The 15,252-nt window shown below is 29.5% G+C and overlaps 1 protein-coding gene across 1 annotated transcript; it reads right to left on the bottom strand.

The window, feature by feature from the left end:
* Positions 1 to 505: 505 nt before the first annotated feature.
* Positions 506 to 1,707, bottom strand: LOC137826664 (protein EXORDIUM-like 2). Its single transcript, XM_068632732.2, has one exon. It carries the CDS (start codon positions 1,541 to 1,543, stop codon positions 602 to 604), a length of 942 nt encoding a protein of 313 aa, XP_068488833.1. The 5' UTR covers positions 1,544 to 1,707; the 3' UTR covers positions 506 to 601.
* Positions 1,708 to 15,252: the final 13,545 nt, after the last annotated feature.

Raw genomic sequence — 15,252 nt, 5'->3', positions numbered from 1 at the left:
TTAGAAATAAAAATAAAAAGTATAACTTTATAAAAATTAAATAAGAATTCACTCACATGTACTTAAAATAATAATTTAAATTTTATACAATAAAAAATAACAAGATCCCAAATTCAAACTCCATTATTTTAAAATTACTGTAAATAAAAATCTTGATTAAAATCAGAACTAATAACTAATTTCCATTTTTTTTTCAAGTATGAAGCTCAACAAATATTGAACGGAATAAATTACATAAATATTTTCTTAAATTATATTAATACTCAGGTTTCCTTAAAATTTTACATAACCCTCTTCTTTATTTTAGAATAATTATACTGACTTTTTTTACATTAAACATATATCACTTTGAATTTTAAAAATATTACATAAATAAAATCTTTTACAAGTACCTAACGAAGGTTATTATAATTATAATTTTAGAAAATATTAGATATCTTACTGTAGTTTACTCTATTAGTTATTTTCAGAAATAAACTAAGATTCCAAATAAAACAAAAAAAAATAATGAAAAGCCTACCAGGCAAACTTTCAAATCATTCTTCTCTTACACACAAGTTCACAAACCCAAATGCTCTATCCACACACTCGTTATTCCTTTTCACACCAGCGTCTTGCAGCTGGAGCTGAGCGGGTCCCACATCGCCGGCAGCAAAAACTTCCGCCCGCGCACCCCGACGGCGTTGTAGCTCGCTCCCGTCGGCTTCTCCACCAGAACGTTCCCAGCGTAACCCGGATACGCCCCTTTCCCAAAGATCCCGGCGCACGCCGACACCGCCTCCATCGGCGCACTCGGCGGCCCCTGGTAGTACCCGTCCTCGAACGGGTTCGTTACCAACCCCGCAAGAACCGTGGCCAAATTTATCACCATGCCATCGACGCCTACGTCGCCGTTGGGCGCCACTAACGGCGGCGTTTGGGGCCCGTAAACGGGTTGGTGAAAGGGCCACGCGCACTGCCCCGGACACTGCGCGATTGGGTTACCCACCCAAGCGTAGGCCACCCTCTCGCCGTGTTTACTCTTCCCCCACCCGTGGGTCCCGCACTGGTTCATGCAGAAGTCCTCCACCGCCACGTCAGCGGATGTCATGATCACGTGCACCACGTGAGCCTCGGAGTTCACCTTGGACGCCAACGCGAGGAGGTTGCTTGTGTTTAGCGACTTCCCGAGGGAGTACTTGGCGTCAAGGGTTTGGTTCCCTACGACGAGGGTGCAGGGACCTCCCCTGTAGCTCTCGGTGGTTCGCCACCATGAAGAGACGGAGGAAGGGGTATGAGATGATGAGGTGGAGCTTAATGATTGGACGAAGTCGATGAGTATGGAGCGTTGCGTGGAGGTGAATGTGCCGTACCAGAATAAATGGAGGGTGATGTTACCCTTGAGGAGGGTACCTTTGTGGTACTTTAACACAAGTGGCTGCTTCTGAACCAAAGCTAACATGCGGTTGGGGGCACGAGAAGCGGGTTTGGAAAGGTTTGGAACGCAGCATGTTGAGAGGAGGAGGAAGAAGAGGAGAAAGCAAAATGGGTTGAGAATAGCCATTTTAGAGTTGTTGTGAGTGTTTGGGAGTTTCAGAAAGGGTTTGTGTTGTTTATATAGGTGTGAGGAAGAGGGAGTGTGATTTGATTTGGATATGGTTTTGTTTTGTGTTATGTTAATTAGTAGAAAGTGTGTATTTTTAACCAGAGGAAGCACTACTGTCTCTGTCAACTGCTACGTGCATGCTTCATCTTATGGTATATATTGTCATGTAATAATTAATTAGTTAATGTTCCGATAGAGATTTTAGAGCAACACTGTCAACCTTTTTCTATTATAAATCTCTCTTTAACGTAAATAAATATGCCATGTAATGCTTAATTAATGGTTAGATGGATATTTTAGATAAATGATACACCAACACTTTTCTGTCATAAATATCTTCTTAACACCAATACTTTTTTTTATTCTCTGTTTGGTTTTAAGTTGTGGTAAAAAAAAGTTTGAAACACATGCATTTAAGCCTTTTATCCTCTCTTTTCACAAGGAGGTATTGAACACTAAAAAACAAAAATGTTTACATCCATACTCCACTTTACATTCAATAAATATTAATATTTTAATTATTTATAAAAATTTACATTTTTTTAATTTTAAAATATTTTATATTTTTTTAATTTTAAAATATTTTATATTTTACTTGTATTTTTATTAAATTTTTTTATTATAAATATTAATATTTATCGTAGTGTAAAATGGAATAAGAATGTCAAAATATCATAATCTATTAAAAAATATCCAACTTATAGATTTGGAGAATTTTCGGTAGACTTGGAGAAGTTTAAATAAAATGGATTTAGGCAACTAAACTTTGATTTTAAGCATTTTTAAACTTTAAATTCAATTAATTCTTTTGTTAATAAAAAAAAATATTAATTGGAAGAGAGAGAGAGGAGGAATGGGAGAAAGTTGTGTGGTTTAGTTGGAGGGAAGAATGAAGAAAAAGAAGAGAAAGGAGATGGTGGGTTCCACATATATTTTCCACTGAAAAATGCAAACAAAAAATGTGAAAGTTTGCTATGTAATTAGAGTGTGATAGATTGAAATGTATTTTTAAACTTGAATCACACTCATAATTAATTTTTTTTTAAAATTTACTTATTTTATTATGGTTAGCGGAAACACGACGCTGCGGTCGGGTTTGTGTATTTGTATCTTTTAATTTAAATGAACTGATATTGAAAAAAATAATATTTAAAAGAAAAATAATAAATTAATTAATTTCTTTTTATAATTTAAGAGTATGATAAGGTTCAGATAAATGTTGGAATTTATTTGATATTTGATGCTAAATACAAACGAATAACGAATGATGACTTTACCACGGACTGAAATTACTTGAAATAGATAAAATGTGGATAAAAATTGAGGCTATTTTATTTATACCTAATGAATAATTAAAATAATAATATTTATAAATAAAATTATATTAATAAATAAAATAACCCTTCTCCTCTTTGCAATTAAACATCCATTTTTTGTTTACTTTTCATATATTTTTTATTTTTTCTTTAAAAAAAACATAAAATTATCATGTTAATTTGATTTAGTATTATTTTTTAAATGAATAAAAAATGTAAGAAAAAAAAATGAGACAAATTGATGTCAGGCCAAATTTTATTCTTTGGGTGGCATGTTATCCTTAATTAGAAATTAAAGATTATTTTTTGAAGTATAAAAATTCACTTTTGTTAATTATTATCAAATTATAAAGTACTGAAGTATTTTTCAACGCAAAATAGCTAAATCAAAATTTTCTTATTATGTCATAATAGTTATTATATATATATTTGTCATTCTTTTATTTCTTTAGCTCTCTAAATATCAATAGAACATAAGTGTCCTCCCACATTCAACAAGATTATAGCAGTGCTAATAGATTGATATAATTCTTAAAATTATCAGCATAAGAAGAATTTATATTTAAAAATTTAAAGAATGAAAATAATATTTGCAATTATAAAAGTTAATGGACGTATGAGCGGATAGGCATCTCTGGATGTGTGCTTGTTGGCAGTTTGCTGGCACGATGTATCGTTCTCATCCGCCGTTGTTACTAAGATTGAATACAACTTTGACTCAAAATTAATTTTAAACCTTTTAATCCATTTATCAAAGTAATTATTATAAAGATATGTTAGAAAAAAATGTGCCATTTTAGTAATGCTTCATATTTGTTATTAAAATGTAAAAAGTATTAATTTTCATGGTTACGTTGGATTTCCATAAAGTGATCATTGACAATTTGATAATAGTTTGAGTTATATTGAATTAGATATTTAAAGTTTTTCTGTCAAATCAGTTCGATCAAAAGGTAAGTTGAGTTAAACTCAGCAAATAAATATGGAAAAAATAAAACCCTTATTTTTTACAATTTTAAGAATATATTAAATTTTATAACAAATTTATTTTATATAACTTTTAAATATTTTTTTATATATATGTATTTTGATTAAATAATGTATTTGAGAAAAAATTAAATTAAAAAAAAATCGATACAGAGGTGAGAAAACATAAAATCATATTTATAGAACTTCGTAAGCTACAAATTTGCTTTTCAATAGGTTTTCGAGTTTCACATTATATAAAAATAAGTTTTTACAAATAAAAAACTATATTTCTTTCTTAAAAAAAATATAAGAATTCGTCATTGGAGTAAAAAATAACATAGTTCTTAAACATGATATGAAAATATGAGATTTAGAAAATGTAGTTCAAGAATCCATGAATTAGTTTTCTATTAAATATGTTCTTAGAATCAGTAAGATGTTGGAATAAGAAAGAAAGAAAATGAAGTTTAATATACGTAATTTTTCTAATTTTTTTATAAAACATAAAAATAATTAATGAATAACGAGTTCAAGATTCAATATTAAAAATCCAATACCTGAATAAAAAATGAGTTTAACTTAAAGATAATATTTGGATTGAATTAGATTGATCTTTTATGAGTAGGATGATGTACTTATACCAGTATTTGAAAAGTAAAATAGTTGTTTATCATAATGGAGGATATTAATTGTGTTTTTAATTTTTATATTATGTTCTAAGACTGATGAATAAAAGAAAAAGAAAAGTGAAGGTAGTAGTAATTAATAATAGGAAGGTTCATTTTTGGCTGGCTATGAATAAATGGAACAAAGTTGATGATGAATAAATATTGACAGATGAAGTGTAGGTTTGTTGATTGGTACCAAACAGAGAGAAAAGATTAAGAATTAGTTCCCTCTTATTCATTACAGCTTAATGAATTGCTTTGAATAGGCATAAGCACCCAACTATTCGGTCTCATCATCAAGTTACACGTCTTACTACAACTATGCAAAAACACACAAAATAAATGAAATTGATGATATAGCAAAAAATAAATTTGCCCCACTGTGTATCAATATGGAAACGCGGATTAATAAATTAACACTAATTAACTTTTGGGCAACATGTAGTGTAGGTATATATCGTTAAGATTTAACTTTATGTATAGTCGCTTTCGTCCTTCAGGAATACCAAACATTGCTATGCATACATTGACTAACAATATTTGCGTGTTAAAAAGAAAAAAAGTATACAGTAAAGATGGCCATATGGATTTTACTCTAAAATACACATATGGATTTTACTTTACGTCGTGTTCGGTAATTTGGTTATCCTTATTCTTATATTTCGTGATAAAAGAAGAACCATTCTATAATCAATCGCTACAATTGCAAGTATGTACATGTGAAAAATTGCCCTTGCAATGCTTTGACAATATGAGTTTTGACTAAAGTTTTGGGCAATTTAACAAAACTATCCAACTATTTTTTTTAAGCATATATTAGTTCGAGTTTAAGAGTTTTTTTTTTCACCTTGCATGATAAAGGATAATGGGTTGAGAGGAAATCACCACAAGTTTTCTTGTTTTTATATTTTTTTTTTAGGTTTTATTTTAATGATCATATCAACATCCAAGAAGGTAGGAAAGATTCGATCATAAGGTAGTTTGTGACGATAAAGATTTTGATTTAACACTAGTGTAGAAAGGTGTTTGGACTATGGTTTTTAAAGTCGTTAGGTGACAATTTTAAAATCATAATATATCCAGACGTCATCTAAAGCAATTTAATATAAACGAAGACTCAAGTCGCAATTCATATTTTTCTATATAGACGACGATTGTTGTCTAAACCATCGTCTACTTATAATTCATAAATGACAATTACTTGATCAATCATCATATAACGTGAACCATGTAAAAGAACACAAAAGGGAGTCATAGATGACGATTATTATCTTAACTGTCACTTATGCTCTTTCTGTATATGACAAAAGGCTCACATAAACCATCAAAATCATCGCCTATAGTGCCTCACAGTCTATGTTTTTAGTCAAAATTATCGTCTGTATGAAGATTTTTTTTTATGTTCAATTTATTTATTACGTTTCCTCCTCTTAATTAACCTGTATTGTTTAAAAGCTCAACCAGATTCAATAGTAAAAAACTTATAAATACTTATAAAATAATATATAATGACTCAAACAAAATTATAAATTAATATATAAAGTAAAAAAAATTATACAATAAATCATATAAACCAAAATTAAAACTCGTCTTTACTATTCCATTGTAAGATATTGACAAACTTATTAATGCTATGGTGGTAGTGTCATCTATTAAAACCTTCTTGAAGAAAAAAAAGAGGCATTTAGCATGTTGGGCGTCCTTTGGGGACTTAACATGCAGAGCAAGCATAGGATATCAAAACCAAAGAGAACATAAAGTAAGATATTTTAACAAACTCCTTGGTAAAGAGGACATCAACAAAGAATGTGTTGCGTTTGGGCTATTTTGGAGAGAGAGTGAGGAGCACATGTTAGGTTGAGACAATGGAGTTGCAATGCTCATCCAGAGACTGAGAGGTTATGGAAGTCAGTCATGTAAGCGAGAAGGATAATATTATACATTAGTTATAAGGCGTAATCAATATTGAAGTGACATATTCTACATCATTTTCCCATTATAATTTATGTAAGATGTGTCCTTCTCTATATCAACTGATAACTAATGTTTGAAACTCTCCATTTTCAACATGTTATCTACATTGATTCAACAATTGATACAAAATATCTAAAATAATTAACCCATCTTAAATATCTTTGATGTAGTAATCATACATTTCTTACATATGTTATTTATTTTTACTTTACGTTAGTATTTTTTATCCTTTATTTTTTTACTTTATTTTATATTTAATCGATTTTACTTTATTGAACTAAGATCTAGTTTATTCTTTTGTTCATTTATTTTACGTGTTTTACAATTTACATTCTTGCAACTCTTTTACACTTACTTTTAACTTCGTTTGCATTGTCACAAATTTATATGCATTATTTACAATTATTTTCTTTTCCAATATAGTTACTTTAATTTATCTTTATTATTTCTATCTTTTAGTCGAAATTTCTTCTTCTTCAAACTCTAAAGTTTTCATCATAAAACTATTAAATAATAAAAAGGAATGAGTTCTACTTACAAAATTTTTACTCGAAAATTCAAATGCAGAATTTCTGATAACTAGATATAAACTGAAATGCTTAATAGTGATAAATTAACTACTCACATGTAGTATATTCCTTTAAATCCATGAAGTATCATAATCTAAGTTCAAAATTATAAATTAAATAAAAATAATTCAAAATCATATTTAATTTTTAAAATATTTAAAATATATTTTCACTGAAAACATTTTCTTAGAAAGTACACAGTTATTTTTTAGTTCTTATAAAATATATAAATTTTAATTTTTAGACCCATAAAATGTTTTTCTTTGATTTTTATCTCTCCAAAAATTCAAATAAATATTTGTAATCCCTAATTTGTTTTTAAGTAATTGAATAAATTTTATTTTATAAAATTTTGGTAGGAGATTTTTTTTAAATCACACATGTTAATATTGTAATACAATGTGTCACTCAGAATTATTATTTATATTTTTATTTAAGGAATTAAAATATTAAGATTGTAGAAAGCATAAAAACTAAAAGATAAATTTGTAAAACTATAAGAGTTAAATATATAGGTATTCTTCCCAATTGTTTCGTCTTTGTTGTGATACAAAAAAGCACAGAGAGAAGATTGGAAAAGTATGGGGCATATTTAGAGGTGCATGCACTTTTATTATAAATGTGAGGTATTGTTTGGAGGTTGTAGTCCAAATTGTAGTTGGTTGCATTTGCAGGGAGATAGAATGAACAGTGTGAATGGCAATGGGTGAAGTATGGTGTAGTCATGGTTCTTCCCTGCCTGTTTACATCCATCTATCATCTAAGCTTCATGGTCCCCTTCTTCAAATGATGGATTGCATTGGGACTATAATATATAAGAACTTAGTTTATATGATGTGACTTTAGATAAGTGATAATATAAAACTTCAAATATTTTATATTAGTAAATGCACTCTATTACTATCAAAAAAATTATTAAGTAAAAATTAATTTTAAAAATTATTATATTAATTAAAATATATATTATTTTAAAAATTAAAAAAAATATTATTAATATCTAAAATAATTTCTATTATTAATTAAATTTATAAATTAATATTTAATTAGTTACAAGATTTAGGTACTATTTCAAAATTTAAACTATTTGATAATTTAAATTATTTGATAGGTAACATCTTATTTCAATAAAAATTACTTCACATACTAAATAATTAATATCTAAAATAATATTTAATTTAATTAATTTTAGTAATTAATTTTTTTTAGTATGGATATGTGTTTCATTATCCACTTGTTTTTAGGTCTTTTGTATTTCACCTCTATAATGATGTTAGAAATATTGATTAAGTTTAAGAAGGGTGAATCGAGAAACTTGAGTAAAAAAATAACTTTGAATTACTTAAAGAATTTTTTTTTAATTCAATGTTATATTTAATATTTTTTTAAGATTTTTGATAATGTAATATGAGTCCAATCTAAATAAGAGTTGTAATTGTAATGGGTAAGGGTGAGAAAAAAAACACTAAAAATTATATTTATTTATTCTTATGATATATATATATATATGTCTAATTATTTAATCCCTTTATTAATTTTTAAGTTCTATAATAATCTTTTAAGAAAAAAATTATTCAACGCAAGATAAGATTTTGAATCCCGCAAAGATTTACACCACCACTTGTAAAAATTTATAACAAATAAATTTTAATAATAACCTTAGTCAAGACCAATAACTCACAAAAACATAAAAACAAATTATGAAACAAAATCATATAGATGTTGGAAATAATGATAATCTTTAATGTAAGATTATTAAATTATGGTCTTAATTATGTGATTCATGTAGAGAAACTCAAGGAATGTTTTTAAAAAAAGTAAATCTCTTATTTGAAGTGTTTAAAAAAATTAGTAATTTTATATAAAAAAAAAGTTATAATTTGTGAAAATCTCTCATTAAAAAACATTTAATATTGTGTTACAAATTATTACTCATAAAAGATATTATATCAAAGATATTAAAAAACATTTAATATTTGTGAAATTGTAGGTTATTCAGATTTTATTATTATTAATTTTGATTTTATTACTCTTAAACTATTTCACTGTCATATTGCGTTAATGATTAGTTTACAGGCCCGGTTAGTATTCCTATTATAGCTCCCAGTTGCTACAACCTTCTTGCCTTCTCTTATTTCCTTCCATTATTTCTTACAACTGGTATCAGAGCTAGTCTGTTATCATGAACTTTACCCAATTATCAATCTCTATTCTTAATGGAAAAAATTACAATCGGTGGTGTGTGCAAATGAGAGTTTTCTTTGATTATCATGAGTTATGGGATGTCGTTGAGAGTGGAGTGACTGCATTAGGTGATAATGCAACTGAGGCGCAACGAGTAGCGCATCGTGATCAGAAGAAGAAGGACAATAAGACTTTGTATCTCATCCATCAAGGGATGAATGACGATACGTTTGAGCAGATAGAAGGAGCAACAACTGTCAGTGAGGCTTGGATCATTTTGTCAACCAATTATAAAGGTGATAACAAGATCAAAAGGGTGTGTCTTCAAACCCTAAGACGCCAATATGAATTGTTGCATATGGAAACCACATAAACTATTGATGTCTATATAAATAAAGTTATTGCCTTGACAAATCAGATGAAGACCAATGGTGAAACACATTCGGAGCAGACAAAGGTGGAGAAGATTTTGAGATCTTTAACTCCCAGATTTGAACATGTTGTTGCCGCAATTGAAGAGGTCAATGACATTTAAAAAATGACAGTAAGGTTATTGTCTGGTTCTCTACGAGCGCATGAGCAATGGATGAATGACAATAAGATTGAAAAACCAATTGAACAGGCTTTACAAGCACAAGTCTCAATTAGTAGCTCCTATCATGAACATGGTAGCTATTTCAGTAAAGGTCGTGGTGGCCAAAATCATGGAGGCACTTGGCGCGGAGAACGTGGTTGCGGAGGACGAGGAGGTATTTATAATAAATCAAATGTTGAGTTGAGTGTTATAATTGCCATAAACGTGGCCATTATGCAAATGAGTGCAGATCAAAATGTGATAATCATGCTGTCAATTGTGCTCAAGAAGAAAGTAATCACGAACAAGATGAAGAGGATCATGCAGTACTAATGGCAGCCACATCAAATGAAACTCCAAACAATCAGACTTGGTATTTGGATACATGTTGTACAAATCACATGTGTGGTAAGAAGGAGTTGTTTGCAGATTTGGATGACTCATTTCGCACAAAAGTGAAATTCGGTGATGGCAGGTTCGTTTCGGTGACTGGAAAAGGGCGGATTCTTATCACATTGAAGAATGGTGATTACAGGCACATCTATGATGTTTTCTATGTACCTGGTATGAAAAGTAATTTGTTGAGTATAAGGCAGCTGGGCGAGAAGGGTTATGTGATGCACATAGTTGAAAATAAATTATAAATTTTTGATAAAAAAAGGTAGTTTGATTCTTAAATCCTTTTTATCAAAAAACCGCATATTTCCAGTAGATATTCATATGGGTGATTTCAAGTGCTTGAATGCAATAGTGAATAATGAATCATGGTTATGACATTTACGCTTTGGGCACTTAAATTTTCAGAGTTTGGAAAATCTTTCCAAAAGAAATTTAGTGAATGGTTTACCCCATATTCATCATCCTGATGTGTGAGACTTGCATTTTTGGAAAGAGTCACAGGATACCATTTGTTAAGGAGTCTTGGCGTGCACAATTTCCTTTGGAGCTTGTTCATACAGATGTTTGTGGCCCGATGAACATATCATCAGTTGGAGGTAATAAGTATTTTTTAACCTTTATTGATGATTTTTCAAGGAAAACCTGGATTTATGTATTGAAAAGCAAGGATGATGTATTCCACTACTTTAAAATATTTAAAGCATTTGTTGAAAGAGAGAGTGGCAGAAAAATTAAGATGGTGCGTAGTGATGGAGGAGGTGAGTACAAGTCTAATGAATTCAAGAGGCACTGTGAAGAACTTGGGTTGCAACATAACATATTTTGCCCCTACACACCTCAACACAACGGAGTTGCTGAGAGAGAGAATAGAACAATGGCAAGGAGCATGCTTAAAGCGAAAGGTATGCCAAATTATTTTTGGGCTGAGGCCGTAACATGTGCGGTATATTTGATAAACAGATCACCCACTCGGAGTGTTCCTAACACAACTCCGATTGAGGCATGAAGTGGATTCAAACCCAATGTGCAACACTTGAAGGTATTTAGGTCAATTACTTATGCTCATGTTCCCAAGGCAGCAAGATCGAAGTTGGATGATAAGGCAGTGAAGACCATTTTCATTGGACATAAGCATGGGGATTCAAACTGTACAATCCAATGACAAAGAAGGTGATGATCAGTCGTGATGTTACATTTGCCGAAGATGAGGAATGACAATGGAATGCAACAGCTGAAATGGATTCGAAAAACGATATATTTACGTTTTGAACGACGATGTGGAAGATGGAGTCACTCTTGAAGCACCTGCAGTTCAACCTGAAGTTGTAATTCAACCTGAAGTTGCAACTCCAATTGCAACTATGATGGAACGACCAATAAGGCAGCAGCGACAACCTGTACATCTTCAAGATTGCGAAGTAAATCTTGATGGTGAAGTTGATAACAATGGAGATTTGGTTCACTTTGCTTTTCTTGCAGAATCAGAACCTGTGAGACTTGCCGATGCCATTCAACACCCAAAATGGCAAAATGATATGAATGAAGAATTGATGGCGATTGAGAAAAACAATATCATAACTCAAATTGGATTGGGAAGGTTGTTCCAAATCAGAATTAAGGGAGGATGTTGGTTATTCAGATTTTATTATTATTAATTCTGATTTTATTACCCTTAAACTATTTTACCGTTATATTGCATGAATGGTTAGTTTACAGGCCTGTTAGTATTCCTATTATAGCTTCCAGTAATTGTAATTTTATTATATATATGATTGAGTAAATCAAAATGAATAAGATTAGTTTTGCAATTTTGTGCAATTACGTTCAATCAGTTGCTACAACCTTTTGCCTTCTCTTATTTATTTCCTTCCATTAGTTCTTACAGAAATCAAACAAAATTGTTACTATCAAACATCTTGATATCATGCCATAATAGATTGTGTCGCATTTTAAACTCAAATATTGCTTATTTATAACTAAGTCATTTAATTTTTTTTTAGAATTCTTTTATTTTTGATAAAAATATCAATTCAAACAAATCATTTACTTGTATAAAGTACTTTTTACTTGAATTCAAAATATAAATTAAATATCTTATAAATAAGTTATTATCAACATATAAATTATTAATCACTTAAATATAAAACCTAACAGTTTTCTTATCTTTTATTATTCAATTACAAAAATAGACTTAATATTTTTTTAATCAGCATCATGAGACTTAATATAATCATACCATTATTCCAAGAGATAAGGAGCTATTAAATCTTATATGAGATCGTATTCATAATGTGTATCCTGATTGAGTTCAATTTCCCAATCATGATGTTGGTTCCATTTACCAGTAGACACGGCTCCAAATAGTTTTACTATTCAATATAAATCAAATTAAAAAAAAAATAGAGTGGGGTTTGAATAATTTGTCGGATTCAGATTTTAAAATTATAAATCCGTTGATATCAGTTCAGATATTGATTTTTAAAACGTAAAACATAAATTAATCTGGATTAATCCAAAATTATATTATTAAAAAATTTAAAATTTTATATTGTGTGATTCTAAAGTAATAGAATTATTTAATCTTCTTTCAATTTATTATAAAAAATTATTTTTCTTTTATTTTAAGTTTTTATGATTATATGAGAGGATGATGAGATCCGAATAAACTCAAATGAGGATTAGGTTGATTCAGTTTGAGGTGCGTAAGTTTAATGGTAGCTGCTATCACCTAAGAATGTTCCAAAAATAAATATGAAATGGTATAGTAAAAAGTGAATTTTAAATTTAATTTAATCTTATAAAATTGATAAGATGATATTTGAATTTATTTATTTATTATAAAATGTTTTTATTTTTTATTTTTTGTCGAGTTAAAATTTTAAAATAAATAGATGGAATGTAGTATGATAAGCAATTTGGGAGAGGTGTGGAATGAATTATACGGCACGTATTTGGTTTTGGTGAAGATGAAGAAGAAGAAGAAGAGAGCGTTGAAAGTGCGGTTGGTAAGAGCAGAGTTTTGAGTGGTGGTAATTGTAAGTAAGTGGGGTTGGCAAAAGCCGAATGAGGATACACAGAAACCTAAGATAAAAGTTGGAAAGATTACTCTGACCAACACCTGTTCCAACTCTGGTTTGGTCGGTGAACAGTAGTCAATGAATGTGAGGCACTGTTGGGTTCATCAGATTTGGGGGAACAAACCCTGTGTTGTGTGTGGTGGTGGCTCCAAATATAAATGGTGCCACAACACAAACTGATTCAACACGTAGCATATGAAGATGCAGTAATGGTCCTTGCCTTTTTGCTTTGGGAAACTGGGACGGTAATGGGTGGGCCAAAGACAACCGACCCTTGAATTTATGGGCATACACTTGTACTCTCACCATTATGGATTCCTTGGGTTTGTCTTGGTACTAAAAACACTAACAAACCATCTTAACTTAAGGGATAAACTTCTGAGCTGTTCAAAATAATAATAATTTTTCATTTCTCCTCTAAATAGTACATCTTTTACTGTTTCATGTACTTTAATTATTTTTTTTTACTATAATTAGCGTTTTAACTAAAAGTAATTCTTTTATAATCATAATATTATTGTGGATTATTCCTAGATTAATAAATAACTCTTGAATGAATTTCACTATTTCTTTTACACAATTAAAATTTTTGGGAGATCAAAAATAAATAAAGAACAATCATTGTTGTTTATATTTGTAAAAGTTGGTATTAATGCTTAGATAATGATTTCGATTCTGAATGTTGTAGTTGGTGGTAAAATAAATTGTTGTTTATACGTTGTAAAAATTGGTATTAATGCTTAGATAATGATTTTGATTCTCAATGTTGTTGGTAAAATAAATTTTTAAGGTTAATTAATTGTCTCATAGTATATATCAAATCTTATTGATTGAAAATATACATATAATTTTTTCTTGGATTAATCTGTTTTTGGAGGTCTTATGCCTATTTTTTTTGGAAGTTTAAATTAATTCATTGTTTTTAAGATACACATTGAAGTTATGCATGAAAATCTTACAGAATCCAGAGTTAACTAATTCAAGCTGCAAGAGTCATCTTCTAAAATATAAAGATAAAGTATAAAAGTATAATACATCAGTCTTATCAAACTTATTGAAATCTTAATATTATATGTTGGTATGCAATTATTTGTAAATTCTTCACTTTGTGAAGTTATCCTTGTGAGCTTAACTTGTGCTCTTTTTTAGAGTGTTTTCTATTGGTTGAGAGTTCTTAATCTTAAGGGGAGATTAAAATGGTTAAACCGGGAGTGATTAGTGTATTAGTGTGAACTAGAATTTGGTTCCTCTACTCGACTTGTAATAATTGATTTGATTAGTGAAACCTCCTGGTTAGCTTGCTTAAGGAAAACTGTTGTGTTGCTTGATCTATTTTTCACCAGATGGTCTAGTCTAGTCCTACATAAAAAGAGTCTAAGGCTATATTCAACTCCCATACTGGAACAACTTGTTCCAGCAAACAATTCTCAACCCCTCTAACATAATCAAAGACCAATATACACCCATTTTTTATGGCACGATTGATAAATGTCATAATTTAGTAATATTTCATACAAAAAAATAAACACTTACGGACTTTAATTATTAAAATAGTTATAATTCAACCTCATTTCTCAATAAAAAGGTGTATCTGTAATTTACTAAGAATTTAACACTATGTTTGGAGTCAAAATGGCTTAATTAGTTAGTATGAAGAGTAAGAAAAAAGTGTAGATGTTTAAGACGAGATGGACCTGCCTGTTACTATCACAAAAAATCAATATTTTAATACAAAATCAGTAACTAAAGTTAATTTAAATCTGTTACACAAATTCATTTTTTTAATTTAATAGGCGTGTATTATTAATGTATTTTACACTATCGATCAATTAAATATCATGTTTTATATGTCTTTTAAGAAATACTAAAATTAACAAGTTTAGTATAGATAGTTACTTGCAATTTGAATGACAATATAAAAGACTTTACATGTCAGTATA

This window comes from Phaseolus vulgaris, chromosome 8 (assembly GCF_051622355.1).
Source record: "Phaseolus vulgaris cultivar YP4 chromosome 8, ASM5162235v1, whole genome shotgun sequence".
NCBI lineage: Eukaryota > Viridiplantae > Streptophyta > Magnoliopsida > Fabales > Fabaceae > Phaseolus > Phaseolus vulgaris.
Note: the sequence above shows the minus strand (reverse complement) of the source record. Positions and strands in the feature narration are given on the sequence as shown.